The sequence below is a fragment of the Neofelis nebulosa genome, chromosome 11 (assembly GCF_028018385.1).
Source record: "Neofelis nebulosa isolate mNeoNeb1 chromosome 11, mNeoNeb1.pri, whole genome shotgun sequence".
Taxonomy (NCBI): domain Eukaryota; kingdom Metazoa; phylum Chordata; class Mammalia; order Carnivora; family Felidae; genus Neofelis; species Neofelis nebulosa.
Window position 1 is genome coordinate 87274323 of NC_080792.1, and position 23812 is coordinate 87298134.

Genomic DNA, 23812 nt, shown 5'->3' on the forward strand with positions numbered 1-23812 from the left:
ACTATAATACTGGTTTTATTTTTCATTAAACATTTTACTGGCATCTTTATTATCTTTTTCTTTTCTTTAAAAAATTTTAAAAAATGTAAATCCAAGTTAGTTAATATATACTATAATAATGGTTTCAGGGATAGAATTTAGTGATCCATCACTTACATATAACACCCAGTGCTCATCCCAACAAGTGCCCTCCTTAATGCCTATTGCCCATTTAGCCCATGCTCCCACCCAACACCCCACCAGCAACCCTCAGTTTGTTCTCTGTATTTAAGAGTCTCTTTACAGTTTGTCTCCCTCTCTGTTTTTATATTATTTTTGCTTCCCTTCCCCTATGTTCATCTGTTTTGTTTCTTAAATTCCACATATGAGTGAAATCATACATTTGTCTCTCTCAGACTGACTTGTTTTGCTTGGCATAGTACACTCTAGTTCCATCCACATTGTTGCAAATGGTAAGATTTAATTCTTTTTGACTGCCAAGTAATACTCCATATATTATGGAGTATATATATATATACACACGTGTGTGCCACACACACACACACACACCACATCTTCTTTATCCATTATCAGTCGATGGACATTTGGGGCTCTTTCCATACTTTGGTTATTGTTGGTAGCACTGCTATAAACATTGGGGTGCATGTGCCCCTTTGAAACAGCATACTTGTATCCCTTGGGTAAATACCTAGTAGTGCAATTGCTGATCGTAGGGTAGTTCTATTTTTAATTTTTTGAGGAACCTCCATACTGTTTTCCGGAGTGGCTGCACCAGTTTGCATTCCCACCAGAAGTGAAAAAGGGTTTCTCTTTCTCTGCACCTTCACCAACATCTGTCATTGCCTGAGTTGTTCATTTTAGCCATTCTGACAGGTGTGAGGTGGTATCTCATTGTGGTTTTGATTGGTATTTCCTTGATGATGAATGATATTGAGCATCTTTTCATGTATGTGTCTGTTAGCCATCTGGATGTCTTAATGTCTTTTGCCCATTTCTTCACTGGGTTGTTTTTGGATGTTGAGTTTGATAAGTTCTTAATTGATTTTGGATACTAACCCTTTATCTGATATGTCATTTGCAAATATCTTCTCCCATTCTGTCAATTGCCTTTTAGTTTTGTTGATTGTTTCCTTCTCTGTGTAGAAGCTTTTTATCTTGGTGAGGTCCTAATAGTTCATTTTTGCTTTTGTCTCCTTTTGCCTGTGGAGACATTTCAAGTAAGAGACTGCTGCAGCTGAAGTCAAAGAGGTTTTTGCCTGCTTTCTCCTCTAGGATTTTGATGGCTTCTTGTCTTAGGTTTAGGTCTTTCATCCATTTTGAATTTATTTTAAGAAAGTGATCCATTTTTTTCAACACCATTTGCTGAAGAGAGTGTCTTTATTCCATTGGATAGTCTTTCCTGCTTTATCAAAGCTTAGTTGGCCATAAGTTTTTGGGTCCATTTTTGGTTTCTCTATTCTGTCCCATTGATCTATGTGTCTGTTTTTGTGCCAGTACCATATTATCTTGATGATTACACCTTTGTGATACAACTTGAAGCCTGGAATTGTGATGCCTCCAGCTTTGGTTTTCTTTTTCAACATTACTTTTGCTATTTGACGTCTGGTTCCATACAAATTTTAAAATTATTTGTTCTAGCTCTGTGATTTATTATTTTTTTCAATGGACCACAAGTTAGCATAATTATTTAGATGAGATGTAAATTTTTAAGATAATATTTTCACTATTTTCTGGCCATTATTAGTCATTTCATTTCAGGATTTTACTGAAAGTGATTTTTTCCTAACAGAGAGCAGGTGGTCAAGAGAATGAGAAGTCAAATCACAGACTGGGAGAAAATATTTGTAAAATATTTTACAGTCCTGATAAAGAACTGTTATCTAAGATATACAAAGAATCCTTAAAACTCAACAATAAGAAAATGAACAACCTGGAAGGGGGTGGGTTGGGGCTGGCTCAGTTCCCAGAGAACGTGACTCTTGATCTTGGGGGTCATGAGTTTGAGCTCCACACGGGGTGTAGGGATTACTTACATAAAACTTAAAAAAAAAAAGTTAAAAAGAGCATAAACAACCCAAATAAAAAAATGGGCTAAAGATTTTAACAGATACCTCTCTCACCAAAGAGTACCTACAATTGGCAAATGCGATGCTCAACATCGTAGGTCAGCAGGGAACTGCAAATTAGAACAGTAAGTTACCACTACACAGATATTAAGATGGCTAAAACTCAACCTAGTCCTTATTCACTCCGAGCTAGTGAGTCACTTCAAAGGGTAAAAATATACCCTTTTGCACCCTCGGAAGTTATCCAAAGGGTGAAGCCTGACTTCTGCAGGTACACTCAATATCTGAAAGAAGGGGGCGTGGTGTCTTCAGCCTAGTGCGCAAGTCCGATTGTAAAAGCAGTTAAGCCTGCCCCTAGCGCCTGATTAAAATATTTAACTCCAGCTGTAGGAGATTCTCCCCCAACTCTCCTGTATTGACTTATTTATGGTAAATCCATACGTTTTTATTAATTTTTGAGACACAAATTTCTCCCCGAGCCATCTTATTTCAATTGAGCATGTATTCATACCGAAGTGCCTTTTGTCCCCAGCCCATTGTGAGCCCTCAATAAAGTTTGCCGCTTAGAACGATGACATAACTTTTGCTAAAACAAAACAAAATAAAACAAAAACAACCCCTAAACCAAATCATTCCACTTCACAGGATGCTTGGGGAAAGGAATGGAGTTTATTATATTTGTGGGGTTTTTTTTTTTTCCTCAGGCACTTCAATAGTTGCCTATTTTCCTGGGGGCGGTGCCGCTTTTGGACCCGATGGACCCCGGCGAGGCCGCCATTTTGGAGTCTTCCCTAAGGAGCTTCTACCGGCTTTTCGCGCCGCTGCCGCCGCTGCCAGCGGCCTTGCCGGGCAGGATGAATGTGATAGACCACGTGCGAGACATGGCGGCCGCGGGGCTGCACTCTAACGTGCGGCTCCTCAGCAGCTTGTTACTTACAATGAGTAATAACAACCCGTGAGTTGAGGCGGGGAGCGGCCTGGGGCTGAGGAGAAAGTGGCTCCGGTTTGGGAGCGGGGGCAGAGGGGGCCTGGGGACTGGCGGGAAGAGCGACCGCGGGCCTCTCCGCTGAGGCTTCGGGGTCAGCGAAGGCGTCGTCAGGCGGAGCCGTTCTGGGAACGCAAGTTGAGTTCACTTGGTCTCTGCGCTGTGCCAGACGCTGGGATGAGCTCCCTGAGGGAGATGTGGCGAGCGGCCGCTTCGAGAAATGGAAGGCGGAGGCTCTGAGGGCGAGCCTGGCTAGGGTTTCCCGAAAGTTGGGAGCGGCGGGTTTCCTGAGGCACCTGTCGCCCGGCAGAACGACTGTCACTTCGCTGGGCTGACTCCTCTCTTCCCGGCTCTTCCCCGAAGAACGTTTTCTCGCTCGCCGCCGCTCAGAAAGGCCCGGTCTTATACCTTCGTCCCCCATCTGAGATTGATCTTTTCCCCTTGAATGTGTCAGAAGGGTCCACTTTCTGGCCTCCAGAACCCCTGAAAACGGGAGACGCTGCTGGGTGGGAGTGGCGCCTTTTTAAGGACATGCAGTGCCCCTCTCTTGTTTTCAGAGCTGCGGTTTCTGGAGTCTTATGACGGATGCAGCACAGGGCTCTTTCCAGCCTCGAGTGCGCGTTGCCCCCCCCTGCTTTAATTCCCCCATTGTACTTAAAACTCTCTCCCGTGACCTCCGAGGCCAAACATTTTTCTCCCCGACCTCCTCTCCTGTCCTCTGCTCACTGTGCTTCAGCCTTGCGGGCTCTTCTTTCTGTCACTTGAACACACCAAGCTCAGTTCTCAACTCAGGGCTTTGCATTTGCTGCTCCGCTTGCAGTCCTCACCTCAGAGAGCTGTGTCCTCCGTCAGGTTCCAGCTCAAGACATCCCTCCTAGAGAACAGCTTCTGTAACCATCAGAATTGCCCCTTACCCTCACTACTCCATCCCTTTGTCCTGTTTTATATTCTGCGCCCCTCTTTTTTTTTTTTTTTTTTAATTGATGAAGGTCAGAAGGTGTTTTCCTAGCTTCAGGGAGGTCAGTTTAAATTCTGACCTTTATCGTTTATTATTAAATTTCATACTGAATTGGCAGTATACACAGTAAAAATTCAAACAGTACAGAAGAGGTATGCAGATAACCTAATTTACAGAAACATGGGCTAAGCTTAGTGGATTAAACTGCTTCTAATTATCCTGTAACATCTGCAGGAACCAAAGAGTAATGACTAACTGGTGCATAAATTCCCATGAAGGAAAGTGTGCCTTGCCCAGTCACTCAAAACCAACTGCAAGGCTGCAGAATAAACACAGAAGGCTGAAAGAGACCAGGGCTCCCTCGCTGTCAACACTAAGTGGATGGTGGTGAAATGATGGGTCCCACGTAGCAAGGTCCAGAAGCACACTCATGGAAATAAAATAGAGGAGCTGCATTACAGGCGCTTAACAGGCTTTTCCTTTCTGACCTAGACAGCTTCTAGAGCAGGCCAAACGCAAATGGGTCCACCCTGAGTAGAAAATTCAGTTACGCCACTCAGAAGTAGACTGTGGTGGGTCAGACTGAAGGCTTTAGAATCAGAAGGACCAAAGTCCAGACATCATGGCTTCTCACGGAGTGTGTGAATTTGGGCAGTTTTACCTCCCTGAGGTTGTACATACTTCCTTAGCACATTCAATAAACATGTGAGTGCTCACTGCACAAAAGCACTGTACTGACCTCCTTAGGTGTTAAGAGTGATTAGAATACAGATCTTAAAAGTTCTCACCACAAGACCTCACTCCATCGTTTCCATTCACCACAGGCAACAACGATTAACAGTCTCGTGTGTCATTCCAAAGATGATTTATAGGTGTATAAGTAGGCATATGTGTTACAATATATAATATCTGAATGCTTTGAGTGTAGCAATATTTTCTATTAAATCTTATTTCTCAGTAAATATATAGATTCTCAGAGTTGGAAGAGATCTTAACTAGCTGGACTATACCTTTTAGTCCTTGAATTTCCTTTGTAATTTTATATCCAGTGTTCAGCGTACCTGTCCTTTTTTTCTTTAAGATTAAAAAAATTAAGATAAACTTGACATACTATTAGATGCATCCTTTTAAAGCATACATTTCTGTGTTTTTTTTTTTTTAAGTTTATTTTTGAGAGAGGGAAAGCACAAGTGGAGGAGGGGCAGAGAGAGAGAGAGAGTGTCCCAAGCAGGCTCCACACTGTCAGTGCAGGGCCCCGATGTGGGGCTCTATCTCACCACCTTGGGATCATGACTTGAGCCAAAAAAAAAAAAAAAAAAAAAAAAGTTGGACGCTTAACTGATTGAACCACCCAAGGGCTCCCTTGGTTTTAAATCTATTCACAGAGTTGTACAACCATCACCACTGTCTATCCCAAACTTTCATTATCCCCAAAAGAAACCCCATATTCTATTAGTAATCACCCCTGGTCCCACTTTCTCCAGCTCCTGGCAGCTACTAATCTCTGGTATCTATTGTTGAGTATCCTTCATTTGTTGACAAATTAACTTTACACAGTTGACTGTGACTGTTCTTTCATTTTAAACAGCTATAGCTTTACTCGTCAAAGAAAAATGTGTAAATTCTTCTTGTCAGGAATGATGGGGAGGTGGAATTGGCGATTAAAAATGTTTCCCATTAAGAATGGTGGCCAGCTTCTAGGCAATTATTATGCTTGTGAGGAATGTTCAACATTAATGAAAAAGTTTTGAAACATCTTGGTTCTTTTACACTGGTCCTTAAATCCCTGTGACTTGAGATAAAAATTCTAGTGTTAGTAGAAGTTTACTTTTGTATTAAAAACAAAAACAAAAAACTTCATCAAATAAGGCTAATCCTTTTTCTATCCTACCCTGTCCCATTGGCTTATTCTATTCTATTTTATTCTATTCTGTTCTATTCTCATACTTCGGTATTTTAGTATTCCTATCTTCTTCAGTATTTGAAGAGTTTTCAGTTCCTTTGAAACCTCTTTTTGTTCAGCACTTTCCTGAAAAGGTTTCAAAGTGGTGAGGTTTCTCTTTTCCAAGTTGTTCAACCCTTCCTGGTAGTATTTGTTAAGTCATTGTGATTTTTCTCCTTTTGTCTATATTATGCTAAAAACAGATGTTAATATAAGAAAGTATGGATATATATATCAGATTGTTAAGTTAAGAGGACTTGGGGTAAGGAAGGGGAGGAAAAAATGTATAACATTTCTCTTTGTATATGTGTGTATTACTGTATTTGATTTAGAGGTATCATTGCTTTTTTAGTAAATAAAGGAGAAAAACATTAAAATAGAGCAATTTAAAGCAGTTTCCTGGATGTGCTGACCATATTAGCGTAGAGTGTGACTCTCATGCCTCTCATTTTAAGGACTAGCATTTATGATATGTTGACTTTTTTGTAAACTGTCCTTATACAAGGCTTTATGCTAGGCTTATGTGGACACTAAGGAGGGTGTTCTGTCTAACATTTCAAAATAACCCATGTAGGGGGTATTTTCTTTGTTTTCCAGTGAGTTATTCTCCCCATCCCAGAAGTACCAGCTCTTGGTGTATCACGCAGATTCTCTCTTTCATGATAAAGAATATCGGAATGCTGTGAGTAAGTATACCATGGCTTTGCAGCAGAAGAAAGCCCTAAGTAAAACTTCAAAAGTGAGACCTTCAACTGGCAATTCTGCATCTACTCCGCAAAGTCAGGTAAATGGAGATGGAAGTGTGAATTTTTTTTTTTTTTTTTTTGAGGGTGAGAGATTGAAAGAATTTACAAGACTGTGGACTAGATGTAGAGGAGGGGAAAATGAAAAATAGTTTTAAAGGAGAGCTGACTAGAGAAACAAAGATGAGAAACCACATAGATGCAAGAATGCGAAATTCACTCTGGATGAATCTAAAAATGGAATTAAACATGAATTATATGGGTTCACCGAGGTTCTGCATTGTTCCTCCCTTTTATACAAACAGAACTCAAAATCCAGTGTTTTTATAAGTTTAATTAAAGTACAACTTTTAAAATGTAACTCAGGTATTAGGATTGCAAGAACCTAGGGAAATTTATGGGAAATACTAAGAATTCCTGCCAGTTTTGGTTGCCTGATAATTAAATAAATGAAGGGGAGAATTGTAATTTCACACAGTCTTCTGATTTGATGGAGATATCCAATTACCAGAAATTAACTCTAATAGTAGACTCCAGAAGATTTACAGGGTGTATAACTAAGGCTGCTTATTGAAGCATTATTTTTAATGGTAAGAAACTGAAAGCAAGTGTTCATCAGTGGAGTCTAGTTAAATTAGCGCATAGCCATAAGATGGGATATGATGAACTATTACTGAAATGAAAAATGAGATAGAGGTACATGTGCTGATTTGAAAAGAACTGCACATAATAGTAAGGAAAATAAGATTTGTAGAAGTCTGTTCTGTGTGTTTAAAGGGGATGGATTATAGATACATAAATATATCTTCGTATATGCCATATATATATGTATATATGTATATATATATATAAATGCTGAAAATCAATGTTAATATAAGAAAGTATGGATATGTATCAGATATATATCTGATATATATTATATATAAACATATGTTGTATATGCATTACGTATGAAGGATTTTGTGTGTAGAAGGAAAGAAATTTAACACTAGAAAGCTTTAGGGAGAGGGGAATTTTTACTTTGCAATTTGACCCTCTTTTAAGTTTAAATTATACATGCAACTTACACTGAAAAGTAATGTCAGTAGGATGAACTGGGTGTGAAATTGTAAGTCATGTTTTTTCTGCTTTGTATTTTTCCACATTTTGAAAAAAGACAAATTAATATAGTTTCCCTTTTTTTTTTTTTAAAGCCTCTATATCTTCATCTTGTTTTTTTTTTTCTTTATGTAAAACCTTTGATTTTTGTTATTAAAGAGCTGATTGCCAGGATTTTCTCTATTTTCTTTTTATTTTATTTATTTATTTTTTAAATAATCTCTACACCCAGTGTGAGACTTAAACTCACAGTCCTGAGATGAAGAGTTGCACACTCCACTGACTGAGCCAACCAGGCACCCCAGGATTTTCTCTGTTTTCTGACACTGAATGGAAATCATGTATATTATCCACACAGGGTCACTCATAGAAGTAGCTAACTTTTTGAGCATTCAGTATGCCAAGCACCATGCTAAACCTTTCATATTAATTAAATGCACTTAATCTTTAAGGAATTTTTTTTACCTCACATTTTAATTTTTTTTTAAGTTTTTGTTTTAATTCCAGTTAACATACAGTGTTGTATTAGTTTCAGATATACAATATAGTAATTCACCACTTCCATACATCACCCTGTGCTCTTCACAACTAGTGTACTCCTTAATCCCCATCACCTATTTAACCCTATCCCCTTAGCCCCTCCCCTCTGGTAACCATCAGTTTGTTTTCTATAATTAATCTTTAAGGAATTTTTCAAAAATTAAGATCTATTTCACCTCCCAGAATTAACAATTCACTGGGTTGTAGTATATTCACAAAATTGTGCAACTGTCATCACTTTAATTCCAGAACATTTTCATCACCCTAGGAAATTTGCAAGCCTTTTATCTCTTTTATCTCTTTAGCCTCTGGGAATCACTAACCTTTTTCTGTCTCTATGGATTTACCTATTCTGGACATTGCATATGAATAGAATCATACAATATGTGACCTTTTGTGTCTGGTTTCTTTTACTTGAGCATAATGTTTTTAGATTTGACCCATGTTATGGCATGAATCGGTTCTTTGTTCTTTTTTATTGCTGAATAATATTCCATTGTGTGGATATGCCATAACTATTCGTTAGTTGATGGACATTTATGTTATTTCCACTTCTTGTCTATCAGTAATGTTTATATAAACATTTATGTGCAGGTTTTTGTGTGAACATAGGTTTTCGGTTCTCTTGGCTGGATGTGTAGGGGCAGAATTGCTGGGTCATATGGTAACTCTATGTTTAACGTTTTGAGGAACTGCCTTACTGTTGAAGTAATATTTTGAAGAAATGTTTTCATTGCCTCTTAGTGTCTTCCATCTGAAATTGAAGTGAAATACAAAATGGCCGAATGTTATACAATGCTAAAACAAGATAAGGATGCCATTGCTATTCTTGATGGGATTCCTTCAAGACAAAGAACTCCCAAAGTAAGTTGAATTGACAATTTGGTATATATTATTCTCCTACCCAGTCCTTCCAACCCATTTCCTCCATGTTTTCTCCATGCATTAGGGAGTCCATCTGAATATTTTACTCTTGACTCACTTTGTTCCCCTGAAAATGGAGTAGATGAGGTTCAGAGAGATAGAAGAATTACTTTCTTATGAAACTGTGAAAATTCGTCTGATGAAAATGATAGCTGGAGAATATTACAAGTGCTCATTCTTTGGTATTTCTTACCATTGGAAATAATTTGTAAACGCTTCCAGGTGGCAACAGTACTTTTTTAAGAATCTCATGTTTTGCATTCTATAGGTGTCCCCATTTGATTATATGAATGAGTTTATTAATCCCTTTGGTTTCAAGATCCAGGACTACAAGATCTTTATTTGTGTGTGAGATACATATTTGTGTTTGAATTGGTAACATATCAATAGAACACCTTCAACTGAAATCAAAAGATCTTGTCTGAGTTTAGGGCATACAAGCTGTGAAGTGTGTAGTATGAACTTGGGCAAGTTACCAATTTGAACTTTACTTTTTTTTTCTTATGTATAAAATGAGGTTAATAATACTTTGCTAACTTTAAGTTCCTTTATGAAAGAATACTTTTTAAAGTACTATACTGTAAGGAGTATTATATTGGGCATCTTTGATTACCGGTTTTTTTTGAAGTCCAGTTTAGAGGAACAGTGAGAATCTTTGCTTTTAGTATTGAATTCACATCAGTGGTTAATATTCTACCATGTATTCTCATGTCACCTGCCTTCCTCACTTCACTGAAGAACTGTTCTGTGCACCTTGTGCTTAATGATAAGGAATTTTATATGTAAGATGCCTGTGTACTTCCTCCTGCCCTTAGAAAAGGAATCTAAGCGGTGGTGTAGTGTTTTTTCTCCTAAGTGTCAGCTGAGTTTTAAAAGTAACCAATCAAACTTGATTAGAACATGTGTAAGCATCTCCTCATTGAAGATTTATGTACTATTTTCTGAGTTTTTTAAAACTAAGAGATTTTCCCAGTTTATTTTACGGTACTGGCTGCTATTAAAAATATTTGGAAACATGTTTTAGAATAACCTGTCTCATAATAAGCTTGGGTACTATATGCTGAATTTTTTTCTGATATCCTATGAAAGTCTTACCCCAAGGATAATTTTTTTTGCCTATGTGAGGAGTGTCTTTCTTTTGGAAGATGCCATTTTGATTATAAACTTTGAATGATACCTGTTCCTTATCTTACTGGAAATGTACCATAATTTCCTCCTTAATGACTTGAGGGTGGGGACATTTTTTGAAAATGAGTAATGGCAAATAAGCTCAGCTTTGTGGTATCTAACACTTTGGTATTTAAAGCCACCATTTTAAGAGGGACTAAAGGAATCCACATTTGTTAGGAGTACATATCCTTCATTCTGTAGAGCTGTTGTAGCCAGGAACAAGCAAAGATGTATGCCTCAAACATAAACCTATAATATTTACAGTTTTTCTTTCTTGTCCGTTAGGGAGTTAACTGGCTTCTCAGTCTGTGTAAAGGACAAGGAAGTGAGTCAAAATACGTCTAAATGAACGTCTGTTAATGTATGGTAAACGCCACCACACATTTCTTCACTTTTTAAAGGAAAATTCCAGTGTGAGATTATTATATCTTGGTAAATCTTCAACTTTTAGAAGTAAACATATCAACATACAATTTCTCACTCAGTTTTTAGAAAATGATGACTGCTTGTGTTTATGGCGTGTGGCTTTGTGATGTTCCCAAGTAAGGATCTGCTTTAAAAAGGATTGACTTTCTCATAGGTAGTACTCAAAACTCATTCTTTTGAAGTGACAGGTAGTTTAAAGGGAATTTTAATATTTGTTGAGACAGATGTTGTGTGGGTCATAGTTTGTTAATAACAAGCAGTCAAGAAAGGATCTTAAATTTAACCTTTTATTCTTTTCAAGTATTGACACCAATACTGGAGTTTTCCTTTAAGTATTTTCTTTTGCATTTTCAACATAGCCTAAAATGGAAAAGCTGAGGCCAAATAAAGTTTTATTTCTGGTATTTCATTATTTCATTGTTTGAATCATCAGTATGGATTAATGCCATACTAGATTGTTTTATACACTGTAAGTCATAATTGGAAGAGATGTTCTTCATCTTCAGAGCCACTCTTTTGAGTAAATATCTGGCATACCAGGCTACAAATAACTGAAGAGATTGGGGATTGGCTTTTTTTCTTTTGTGTGTTCATGTTGACTGCTTCCTTAGGTTAATGACCTGGCAAAAATTGCTGTGTTTAAGATCTATTAATTTCAAATTGGAATGTTCTCTTTTTCTCCCTGTAGTATTAAGATCATTTACTTTTCCCTGTAACTTCTACATTCTTTGGAACTTTTAGGTTTTCTCAAATTTTCCTTGTTGCATTTTTAGGGTTATTTTAATAGAGCTTTACTGAGTTACATATTTGAATTGTGCTAAAAATGCATTTATTGGATTTAAGTGATGTAGCTAACCTTTGGATCATTGTCACTTCTAGAAGTCAGTCAGAGTTTGACTTCTGTAGCATTACTTGGAAGAGTCAGATAGTCAGATAGGTCCAAGCTTTAAGCGTTAGAAAGGCAACAGTCTAGCTTCTAGAATAATTATCAGAAGCCAAGTATGTAACTCTGTATCTGTCATTTCCTTTTTGGGGGAAAATTCATCTGGTCTTTCTTAACAAGCTGTGTTAAGAATTCCTCTCTTTCTTATGCCTCAATATAATTGCATTTAAAGTATGTAAACTTGAGCACTTCTAGGTAGTTCATCTTCTAAAGATCAAGAAAGAATCAAGGTAATTAGATTTCTGTAACATTTCTCAAATATATATTACTCCTATTTCCAGGGGCAGTATCTTTGGTCTAGATATTACTGGACCTTTTGTTTGGGTAAGTGAGAGGAATTTGACTTTCCTCTTAGAAATGGGAGGGCCTAGGAAAAGCAAAGGTAGTAATTTCCTCTTTGGTTTAAAGGATGGGATTGGTCTTTGTTTATTTCCACTGAGCTATGGGTAGATTTTCCAGTAAAAAGTAGAATAGTAGCTGGTAATAAAAAATCAGGACTTAATTGGTGGTGAGATACTTTCTTTGCAATGTACGCTTATCTTACTGTCTTGTGTTTTTGTTTGTTACAGATAAACATGATGCTGGCAAATCTATACAAGAAGGCTGGTCAGGAGCGCCCTTCAGTCACCAGCTATAAAGAAGTGCTGAGGCAGTGCCCATTAGCCCTCGATGCCATTCTAGGTACAGATTATTCTCAGCTTATTTCTATGTGGTGTTTACTCTCTGAGATGTTTGTTCTCAGTCTTGGCTATACATTAGAATTTTCCCATGCCTAACTTCCAGAGAGTGATCCAGTAGATTATTATTGTCATGTATTTTTCACACATCAAGAAATATTAAATTATGGTTGTTTTGCCATCTGCATCTTGCTCAGAATAGGGAAAGGGCACCTTGTAGTCCGTGGAAAGGGTAACTTATTGCTTCTTGCATTGCAGAAGAGGAGAGCTGTGCCTCACTTTATTTCTCCTGTTTTCTGTTGGATTAGGTTTGCTGTCCCTTTCTGTAAAAGGCGCAGAGGTGGCATCGATGACAATGAATGTGATCCAGACTGTGCCTAACTTGGATTGGCTCTCTGTGTGGATCAAAGCATATGCTTTTGTGCACACTGGTGACAACTCGAGAGCAATCAATACCATTTGGTGAGAGACACAAAGTTAATTCAGTTTTCTTGAGGCCCTTTGCTTGTATGGAGATCTGATGTATCTAAATTAGCAAAATAGAGATAGGAGATGCTTATCTCTTGGTGTGTAGCCTATTGTCTTCAGGCTTTCTTAGTCTCTTAACGTACTTACTTAATGGTCCTAAGAGTAAGAATCCCTGCTGTGAGGACCTGTTAAATGTAAACTTTGACCAAGTTCAGCTCTGTATTTGCAAAAGTGGTAACCCTTGTAAAGCAGATTGTCTTAGTGTGTCATGCTTGAACCTGGATGAACATCTTCTCTGGACATCCCAGGAGCATAAATTGCAGCATCTGACCTGGGTTGTTTCTGTAGAACTGGGATTTTCTTTCTAGTCAAGTAAAGTCCTGGGACAAGAGACTGGGTCTTGTGTTATATGAAGTAATTTGGTTGAGTAGTAAGTGGCAGTCACTTGTGAATGACATTACATTTAACACCATGTTGTCCTCTGAAAACCTGCAACCAAAAAGTTCTTTCTAGGTAATGAGAGATTTCTGTTCATTCTGAATATTGGCTTTCGTACCCTATGTAATATTCTTTAAATCATAAACTCAGAATGAGAAAATATAGTGAATATGGTTTGTTTTAAAAGTTTTTATTATGAAATATATATACACAAAAGAGAATAGTACCTCTATTGCCTGTCACCCAGATTCAGCAACTAAGAGGATTCATAATAGACGTTAAGGGTCAATGTTTAATATTTTGAAGTTCACTAGAGAAAAAGTCCTTATTGCGAGATAACGTGGACCTGCTGGGAAGCTTAGCAGATCTGTACTTCAGAGCTGGAGACAATAAAAACTCTGTCCTCAAGTTTGAACAGGCACAGATGTTGGATCCTTATCTGATAAAAGGTAAGTAATTCTTGAGGCAGGGTGAAAGTACCTGTAGAGGGGAGGATCAGGAAAGAAAGGGAGAAAATATAGCATGATCTTCTGATACTAGTTTTCATATAAATATTTTGTGGAACTTATTGCAGTAGACTTTTACCTTTTTAGAGGTCCTGACACATGTCTGTAACACTTTAGTAATTCCATTTTGAGCAGTTGTTTTTGGTTGAATTCAAGTGTCTCCAGACAGATCATTATTTGGCTCTGTTTCTTTTGGGAGAGGTGATATCCCTTCCTTATGATTTGTAAATTTATGGTGTGCCTGACTGGGAATTTGGATGGCATCCCCAAAACCGTAATATCCTTTTAGGGAATGTAGCTTCACTGTGTCCTTATTATAGTTAAAAGGCAGTAAGTGAATAGACATTAAGAAAGGGATGAGATGATTAAAGGAAGTGATTAGGAATGAACAACAAAAAAATCATTGATCTGAAAGATTATAGCTGAAGGAGTGAGCCATAGGGACTTCCAAAGGGTGAGTGTCCAGTGACTGGCAGCAAGTGATGGGTAGTGGGAAATAATGTCTGATAGATAGGCTGAAATCTGCTTGTAAAGTCCCAAAAGAGGCCATCAGAAAAATAATGGCCTGGTGACAATAGTTAGTTCTGTAGATTCTTAAGCCATGAAAACAACAGAGCAGGGAGATGAGGAAACAGATCCAGAAAGATGAATTCATTTGCCTAAGGTCTCCCTCCTGTCCAGTGCTTATTTCTCTCTTCAGAGCTGCCTGTGCCCATGATGAAAATGGTGTGTTAGAAATACTAGTCTGGCATTAGTTGACAGCTTGGAGTTGAAACCTCAGGCCCGAGTTTGGGGGTCAGCAGGAGTGTTGCAGTGATCTTGTCATGAGAGGCATTTTCCTTGGAGTCTGAAGGGATAACAAGGGATGAAGGGGGTGGTAGGAGGAGCTAGGTAACAGCAAGCATGCTACCCTTTTTATAGAACGTGAGTGAGAATAAGCAGGGAGTGGGGTGATCTTAAATCAACTGGACTCCAGAAAGAACTAGATGCTTTTTCTGGAATAGGCTAACTTTTTCTGAGGCCCACTGGCATATTCAGTGTATACTCTTTACTATGCTTAGGCCTCTTGGAGAAGAGAACTTACTTAATGCTTTTTTTGGGCCTTTTCTGGATATGAGTTTGGGTAGCTATATATCATGCCACAGGTTGTAGGGATGAACAGTTCCCGAAAATAATTGGCTTTCAAGTTGTGAGGTGTAGTTCCTTTACCCCTTTGCTTTTTTGCTAGCTATTTATTTATTTATTTAGAGTGAGTGGGGGGAGGGAGGGAAGGGCAGAGAGGGAGAGGGAATTCCAAGCAGGCTCTGCACCATCAGCACAGAGCCTGATGTGGAGCTCGAACTCATGAACCATGAGATCATGACCTGAGCTGGAATCAAAAGTTGGACACTTACCGATTGAGCCACCCAGGTGCCCCTCTACTCCTTTGCTTTCTACATTTTTTGGATGTGTTTTGTCTTTTTAATAGTCATGTTGTAGGAAACGGAATGCTGGTGGGAGGAGCTCATGATTGTGGAAAGGGCTCAGACCGAGCCAGAGCTGGGGCCTCAGTGGGGACTCTGATGAAGGCTGCTGCTCATTTATAAAGGACTCCTGCCTGCTTTTTAAAAAAGCCTCTTCCTTTCTAGGAATGGATGTATATGGCTACCTCCTGGCAAGAGAAGGGCGGCTAGAGGATGTGGAGAACCTTGGCTGCCGCCTTTTTAATATTTCTGATCAGCATGCAGAACCCTGGGTAGTCTCTGGGTATGTTTATGCATTCTCTTTTCTTTCCAGGTTTCAGTACATCCTTTAGGAAATTGTGGTGCCTCCCAAATAGAATATAGGTTGAAAACACAGATTAAGAGATAATCAGACTTAGATTTAGATCAAGGCCTTTGATGTTGGATATATTAGTTACCTCTCTGAATCTCTTTTCTCATTTGGAAAATGAGGATTTTCATGGGGCAGGTATCAACTGAGACAGTGCATCATGCTTAGCACTGGAAGCCATCAGTGAACAGGCTAAGAGCTGCTGCTTTGTTATTTACTGTGGCTTTATAAGTTCTCTAAATATCTCTCACCTGATAACATATCCAGACATCAGGTTCTTTTCCATAATTTTTCCTTCCATATCAAGATTTCTTTTTAAAAATAAATATTTAGGATTGCCTGAGTGGCTCGGTTGAGCGTCTGACTCTTGATTTAGGCCCGTGACATGATCTCAGAGTGGCGAGATGAAGTCCTGTGTCAGCCTCCACACTCAGTGTGGATCCTGCTTAAGTTATTCTCTCTCTCTGTCAAATATAAATAAATGAAATACAGAAAATGGGTTTTTTGGCACCCCCTCTCCCCTCAGTATCTTAGGTTAAACCTGTAATGGTTTGCAATAAGGATCAGGTAGCATGCCTTCTGTTTGGTTTTTAGATGAAGTTTCTTTCCCATTTTCTGTTAGGTAATTTTTTTTTTTTTTCTTTCCCTCCAGGTGTCATAGCTTCTATAGCAAACGTTACTCTCGGGCCCTCTATTTAGGAGCCAAGGCCATTCAGCTGAATAGTAATAGCGTTCAAGCTTTGCTACTTAAGGGAGCAGCACTTAGAAACATGGGCAGAGTCCAAGAAGCAATAATCCACTTTCGGGAGGCTATACGGCTTGCACCTTGTCGCTTAGATTGTTATGAAGGTAAGATGAAAGATATAGATAAATAGTGTGTGGCATCAACTTGGATGGAAGGTTTTGTTAGGCCAGCAGTTCCCAAACCCTGTTGTATGTTAGAGTTCTCTGGGGGTACATTTTAAAATCCTGATGCCAGGTCACTCCACTATAGTCTAAATCAGAATATTGTGGTTGTGCGATAGGCACAGTATTTTTTTGATGATCCCAGGTAATGCCAACATGCACGTAAGTTTGGGAATCACTGCATTAGGCATTTATTAGGCATTTTAGAAATCATTTAGGATTTTCACTTGAACTTTAGAATTTTTTTCTCATTCTTTTTTTCTGGTTTTTGGTGAGGGTGTAGTTGGGGTAGGTTTTTTTGTCCTATTTCTGATTGTTTCTCAAACATGGCCCACTCCTTAATGTGAATCTCCGTGCTGGCAGTATGCTAGAGCGCTTGGTTGTGTCTTATTTTTTAACAGTTCTCTTACCTCAAGCCAGAAATATTACTCATGGGGTAACTCCATATCCATATGACAGTGTCGGTTGTGGGAACTAGTCTGTTCATTGTGACCTCCTGAGTGGGCACGATCAGGGTCAAACTTTGTTTTGTTATGTGCTATTTTAAGTACATGTGAACTGACCCTAGGAGTTAAAAGGAGCTGTGCCAGCTTCAGCAACGTTTGGTGACTGAGTCACAGATGTTAAAATAGATCTTACAAGATGCAGTTCCTCCAAAAGCATATTTTTATAAGAATTTAAAAATAAACCCAGGAGTCTAGGAGTGACTTGTTCTTAACAGGAAGATGAGTTTCAGATTTGAGAAAGAAAATTTGGAAGTTGGGGTAAAGAACAAATCTGCTTAGATATTCAGAGAGCTTTGCCTATTGTGGATTTGTTCTTAAAGTGTCCCCAGTAAATCAGGCTTTTGGTTCCAGTTTAAATTTTTGATCCTGAAACTGTAACTTCCCAAGCCTCTCAGCTGCTTTTGTCACGCTAGTTCCTTTCTGCTGCATGCCTGTTTCACAAGAGCCTAGGAATGCAGTTGAATAACGAACTCCACAATATTTGGACAGAGGATAGTTAGAGTCACTGGGGGTGGAGGACCTTCTGCAGGCCAGCTTCGTGGTCTCCCTGCACTCAAGCTACCATTTGGAGTTTTGAATCAGGATGACATTATGCTGTCCAGTGCTTCTTGCAACCTCCAGCTGAGCTTCCTTTATTGGCAGAGGCACTGGATTAGTGAAGTGCATTCTTTCCATTTCCTTCTGAAGTTCCAGTGGGGGCTTTAGCAGGGAAATAAAACTACTCAATACATAGTTGAAAGAGCCGTATTCGGAATCCAACACATTGACCCGAAGAGTTAGGTAATTTCTGTTAAGTAACCATAGTGTGTGGTAGAATGTGCATGCACAAATATTATAAATGCTGCTGGGGTGGAGGAGTATGCAGAGAAAATCTGCCAGGGATGTGTGGGTTTGGAGTTTAAGCTGTTTTTCTGTTTTGATGAGTGCTTTGTGTCAAAAAGCACTTCCTCTGTTCTCAAGTTCTTGGCAAGAAGAGTTGAGAGTTGACTCTGCTTGAAGTGTCCCCATAGGGCATCTTGTTGTGGGTATGATAAGAGGCAGGAGCTGCCAGTCTTGATTTGATGTATTTGGCCCATCTGATTAAGTATTTTCCATCTAGGTTAGGGAAACGTTCAGCAAATGTCTTTTGAGATAGCTTTTATGTTTTAAATGAAAAGTTGTCCTTCTCTTTAGGTTGCTCCCTAAGTCTGTTAGTAGAAAACTATGCCAAACTAGTAGTTTTGTAGAACTGGATTTCACTTGGAACTTAGGAGCTCTTCCATGTAAGCCTAGGACTAAAGGTGACTGAAGACAGCTGGAAATCAATAGTTCATTAAGGGGCAGTAGAACCTTGGGTTTTGTTGTCAGCACCATCTCTGTTTCAAGTAATGATTAGGGTCACGTTTGTTCCTCTATCATTCAGCTGGGCTGCCTACATGCTTCAGTTTACTTACGTGTGTTTCCTTCGCTAACTAAAGGTGCCTTTGCAGTGCATGCAGCCTTTTTCCACATCCCTCAAGTGCTTTGGGGAAGAGCACTTATTCCATCTAGACTACTCTCCAGTCTGATCTCATCATCAGAGTTTTCCCCTGGCCTGCCCTTTGTCTGAAACTTTGAAGGTTTACAATCTGGAAGGCTGTCAGAGTGGAAGCATTGCTTGGAATGGTAATGTGGTTGAGCTTTCTGTGTTTTATTTTTTCAGGTCTCATTGAATGTTACTTAGCTTCCAACAGTATTCGTGAAGCAATGGTAATGGCTAACAACGTTTACAAAACTCTAGGAGCAAATGCACAGACCCTTACCCTTTTAGCCACTGTTTGTCTTGAAGACCCAGTGACACAGGAGAAAGCCAAAACTTTATTAGATAAAGCCCTGACCCAAAGGCCGGATTACATTAAGGCTGTGGTGAAAAAAGCAGAACTACTTAGTAAGTGTATCTTATTTACTTCCCTTTTGTCGTTAATTATAAAACCTGATCTCATTAGATTTCCTGGTCCCAGCTGGTTACAGATGACCAGTCAGGTGTGTGCCTTTTTACAGTAGGTTTGAGTCCATACAACCAAATGTAGCTGGCTTAAACTGGCCTGGATTGGCAGTGACTGACTTTTTGAGTGGCTCAAACCAGCTATACTTGGTTGGTACCTGTTCAGCTTACTTTGATCTGGTTTTGGTTGTCCTGAACTAGTTTGGGCTGAATATAACTGGTTTTAGCCAGCTTGAACTGTTTTGACCTATCTGGATTTGCTTATGACTTCCTTTTAGCTTTGGTTGTTTTTGTCCTAATTTATGATAAAGTCCTGGATTTGGGCTAGTTTGGCAAATAAAATGCATTTTGGCTTTTTATTTGAACTTAGGTTAAGAGTATATTTTTCAAAATCAGAACTCAGGCTGTACATTTCCTAATAGAAGAGGAATTCATATGAGCTTGTTCTTATTTCCTGCCACACCACTGTTCTCTTAAGGACATCTACAAATAGACTGTTGGATTATAATCATTGTTGTGGTTTTGTGTATATGATTTGAGATGGGAGTATATTTTCAAAACGTTGTGTAAGTAGGAAAATGAGGGTCTTTTTCTTTTCAGGCAGAGAACAGAAATATGAAGATGGAATTGCTTTGCTGAGGAATGCACTAGCTAATCAGAGTGACTGTGTCCTGCATCGGATCCTAGGAGATTTCCTTGTAGCTGTCAATGAGTATCAGGAAGCAATGGACCAATATAGTATAGCACTAAGGTAGGCACTTAGCCTCCCATGGGGGGGAAGGTCAATGAGGGGTAGAAGAGGCAGGGAACTATGTAACAGGAGTTCTGGAAACACACACACTTTTGTGCCCATGGTTGAAAACAGAGTAATGATAGTAATGGTAGAAGAGTTATTTGTGAGTTCATAACTTCTAAAAAAAAAAAATAATAATTTCATAAAGTATATTAGCAACATTAAAGAACTGTTTCACTCCTAAGCAGCCCACACCACTATATCATCAGTTTTCATTTGTGTAGATCATCTTCCTGGCCTCACCCATGCATAAACGTATTTTTATAGGGTATATGTAGTTATATATTTTATATTCTGCTTTTTCAAATCAAAGTATTGTAAGTACTTTCCCATGTTTCTACTGTAGTAGTTAAGAACTTAAGCTCTGAAGTTTGAATACTACCTTCACAACACCTGTTATATTGGGCAAGTTACTAACAGATTTCCTTGTCTATATCTACCTTATTAGGTATTAAATGATTAAATGAGGATTAAATTATTATTCCATGTAAAGCTCTTAGTGCTGTGCCTGGTACATAGTAAATACTAAATAAATAGTGGTATTCTTACTGTTTAACATAGAAGTGATTTCTTTGAGGGTTGTCTCCGTGTCTATAAAGTTATGGTGAAGGCTTGTCTTTAATCGAGTCTGATCACATCCATTTACTTGTTCAGCAGTTGAGCACCATGCATGTGCCTGGCATCTCAGTAACCACTGGGTATGCTGTGATTCCGGGAGCTCTCGGTCTCAGGCGTGCAGACTGATCGATGCCACGTGCTAAGTGCTTTCATAGCAGTCTCTAGAAGGCAAGGTGGGAGCCCATAGGGCTGGGAGCCCTGGGTGTGGGTGAGAGCTGTATGGAAGTTTTCAGGGAAGAGGTAACAAATCAATCTACAGTTATGTAAGTAGGAACAGGACTCATTAGAGGTGGGATTTGCTAGAGATTGGACACCCGCTGGCCTTGATGGTAACCACAAAGGCAAGAGGAAGAATTGCTTAGAAGTCAAATAAATGTTCTGGAGCCTCTGAACTTTGGGGGTTTGGGCATGTGTAATGACTCAGCTGCTAAACTCGAATGCTTGGGTAGGGGGGTAGCTTTGGGTCCTGGGGTCTAACTTAGGAGTTGACAAATCTGTTCCATGGTAAGCATGATGATTTGATTGACTACTGAAATGCTGATATGGTTAATTATGTCAGAAGAATGTGAAACACCTTAACTCAACAGAAAAATAAGTATTTTTTTTGTAACTTTGTAGCCTAAAAATCTGATACTGTTAAGAAATTACATTTGAATTTTTCTGTTAATGGTGGTTTGCTGCTTTTTCATTTGTGTTATCTAGTATCTTCCTCTAGCAGAATGCTGGGCTAATAATGTTTAAGAAATACGTGGAGAAAAACTCAAATTAAGAATTCTAAAAATTAGTACAAGACGCCTTTTTTCACTTCTAGTGGTGGACTCCCTCGATCCTGCCTGTGGAACCACAGTTGTTTGGAGAGGCCAGGCATTAGCAGTTTCTCTGTGACTGGGTGGTCATTTCACTGCCGTGCCAGGGAGATGACACATCAGCCAGCAAGAAGCAAGGCAGAGATTCAGGCCTCTCCTTTGTTTTGTTGTCCCCTAGTTTGGACCCCAATGACCAGAAGTCTCTAGAGGGGATGCAGAAGATGGAGAAGGAGGAGAGTCCCACGGATGCCACTCAGGAGGAGGATGTGGACGACATGGAAGGGAGTGGGGAAGAAGGGGACCTGGAGGGCAGCGACAGTGAGGCGGCCCAGTGGGCTGACCAGGAGCAGTGGTTCGGCATGCAGTGAGGCAGGCGGCAGCTCTGTGGCCACACTGGCCTGCCCTGCTCTGAGCACTTCCGTGGACTGAAGGAGCCCGGAGGAGCCCGCTCTCTGGGAGGACATTGATTCCGCATGTAATTGCAGCAGGGGTCTCTGCCCCTCGCTCCGAATTTCTAGTAGTGAGTTCATTTTTAAAAACTGAGCCTGACCAACCTTCCATCTATCTCTGTCCTCCCCTGCTCCAGCCAGGGAGGATCGAGTGAGCTCTCTGGGAGGCCTGCAGATGTGCCAGGGCTTCTGGGACAGAGTGCTTTTTATATAACTAATTTCTAAATCTGAAAGCTTGAGGAATAGACAGTGTTTTGTCTGTGACATTGTGGGTGAGTTTAAAGGAGTGACTTGTCACCCAGAGCAAAAGTGTCCTCTCCCATGTCAGACAGCAGCATGGGCTGGCCCTTTCAGAGCGGGTTTCCTGTCCCGGAAATCATCATCCTGAGCTGTCCAAACTTCCCTAGTAACCTTGCTTCCTTCTGCAATGTTAGTAATGCCTTAAGCTGACAGTTGCTATTTTGCAGAACAATTTTCCTATTTGCTAATCTGGTAACTTGCCTATGAGCCTGGGCCGGATCTGAGAAACAGGTGTGACCTAGAGCATGACCAGAGGCACACCTGGGGTAATTAACTAATAAAACTGTTTTTTGTACAGTAATGGTGTTGGGTTGATCAGAACGGAAGCCCTTTATAGATTCTTACTTTTTTTGGTCTCTCACAATGCATTGATTCAGCCCCAGAATTATTTGCCATAAATACACTCCCTTTCTTCCCAGAGTTTTGGGAGCCAGGAGGATTGGTAACTTCAGGTAACATTGAGCTAATTCATCTATTTGCATTTTTGGTTGGTTAAATTCCCCCGGGGGGTGAGTCTTTGGCCTGTTTTAGACTGGTTCCTCCCAGTTCTGTCAGAAGCACTAAAGTCTGTGTATGGTTTCAGCATTCTGTCACGGTTTCAGCATTCTGTCACGGGGTCAGCAGGGGGCGCGTTCCCTGGGCTTGGTGCTGGGAGAGTTCGCCTACCGTCTTCCCCTTGTTTCTTCAGATGCAGTGCTTTTCACTATATCCTTAACTTGGAGGCGAAGGTGGGGAGAATGGCACAGCTAACCCCAAATTCTCACTAAAACAAAATTATTCAAAGGTGGTACAATAGGTGATTTTGATGTAAATGGAAAGCTCTGTCTTAAAGTGTACAAACCATGGACATGTACGGTAGTTGAGGAGCTCAGAACATCTGATAACTATAAGGGCAAAAAAAGTTACTGTTCAAGTATCTTTCAGTATGAGACTTAAAGCCTGGGCAGCACCATTTGATCAAGCAGTTTCTAAAGAGCCCAGCCAGCAGTTGGGGTCGTTCCAGGTGAGCATACTGCCCCGAGAAGGCACTGCGTACTGGCCTCAGTGCTTGCTCTGGATGTAGCTTCTTGGCCTTCGCCTTGCCTCCTAGCAGCTGTTAACCAGTCTGTGCATTGGAAGAAAAGGTGAAACATCTTTGCCATTCCCCTGGCTAGGGGAAGAAGCCTGGCCACATCCAGCCTACATGTTTCTGCATGTCAGGCTTGTCACTGTTCCTTCTGAGGTTCCCATGGGGTCAGATGTGCCTCAGAGCCCTGCACATTACCTTCTGTCAGCCCCAGCATGTTCCTCTCCCCTTTCTTGGGCTGGCCCTCAGCTCTTCTAGGAGCCCCTGGATCATCCCCAGCACCTCCATCCCACCAGCACCCTGGGCTGGATCCCTCCAATCCTTCCCAACTACAGCTCCAGCAGTTCTACCCTGACCATGTCAGTGTCACAACCAGGTTAGAAGAGGCGACTGAAGCTACATTTTGAGAGCACCTGATGTGGGATTGGTTCACATCAAAGAATGGGAGGAGTGTGACTTGAAGATCTCACCTGGCATTGCTGCTATCACTTGGTCTCACAAAAAAATCTTACGAGGGCAGGGAGCTCCATGAAGCAGGGACAGAATCAGGCTGCCCAGCGCTCTGGTTGTCCCATTGAGCCACCTTCCAGGAGATGAAGCATCTTGACAAGTGATGGCCTCCCAACTGCTTACAGTCACCAGAGATATTCTGGTGTCTGGAGTTTCACACACCATTATGAGGAGAGGGATGTTTTAACTGATCCTGTCT

The 23812-nt window shown here is 40.0% G+C and overlaps 1 protein-coding gene across 2 annotated transcripts; it reads left to right on the forward strand.

The window, feature by feature from the left end:
- The first annotated feature begins 2822 nt into the window (after nucleotides 1–2822).
- ANAPC7 (anaphase promoting complex subunit 7) lies at nucleotides 2823–22338 on the forward strand. Of its 2 annotated transcripts, XM_058691276.1 has the most exons (11): nucleotides 2823–3021; nucleotides 6549–6735; nucleotides 9077–9196; nucleotides 12365–12476; nucleotides 12781–12934; nucleotides 13685–13827; nucleotides 15513–15630; nucleotides 16349–16545; nucleotides 18790–19014; nucleotides 19672–19822; nucleotides 21467–22338. In XM_058691276.1, exons 1-11 carry the CDS (start codon nucleotides 2921–2923, stop codon nucleotides 21654–21656), a joined length of 1698 nt encoding a protein of 565 aa, XP_058547259.1. In that variant the 5' UTR covers nucleotides 2823–2920; the 3' UTR covers nucleotides 21657–22338. The 2 variants fall into 2 exon arrangements, with proteins under 2 accessions (XP_058547259.1, XP_058547260.1); XM_058691277.1 differs by lacking the exons at nucleotides 2823–3021; nucleotides 6549–6735; nucleotides 9077–9196 and adding an exon at nucleotides 10840–10858.
- The last annotated feature ends 1474 nt before the right edge of the window (nucleotides 22339–23812 follow it).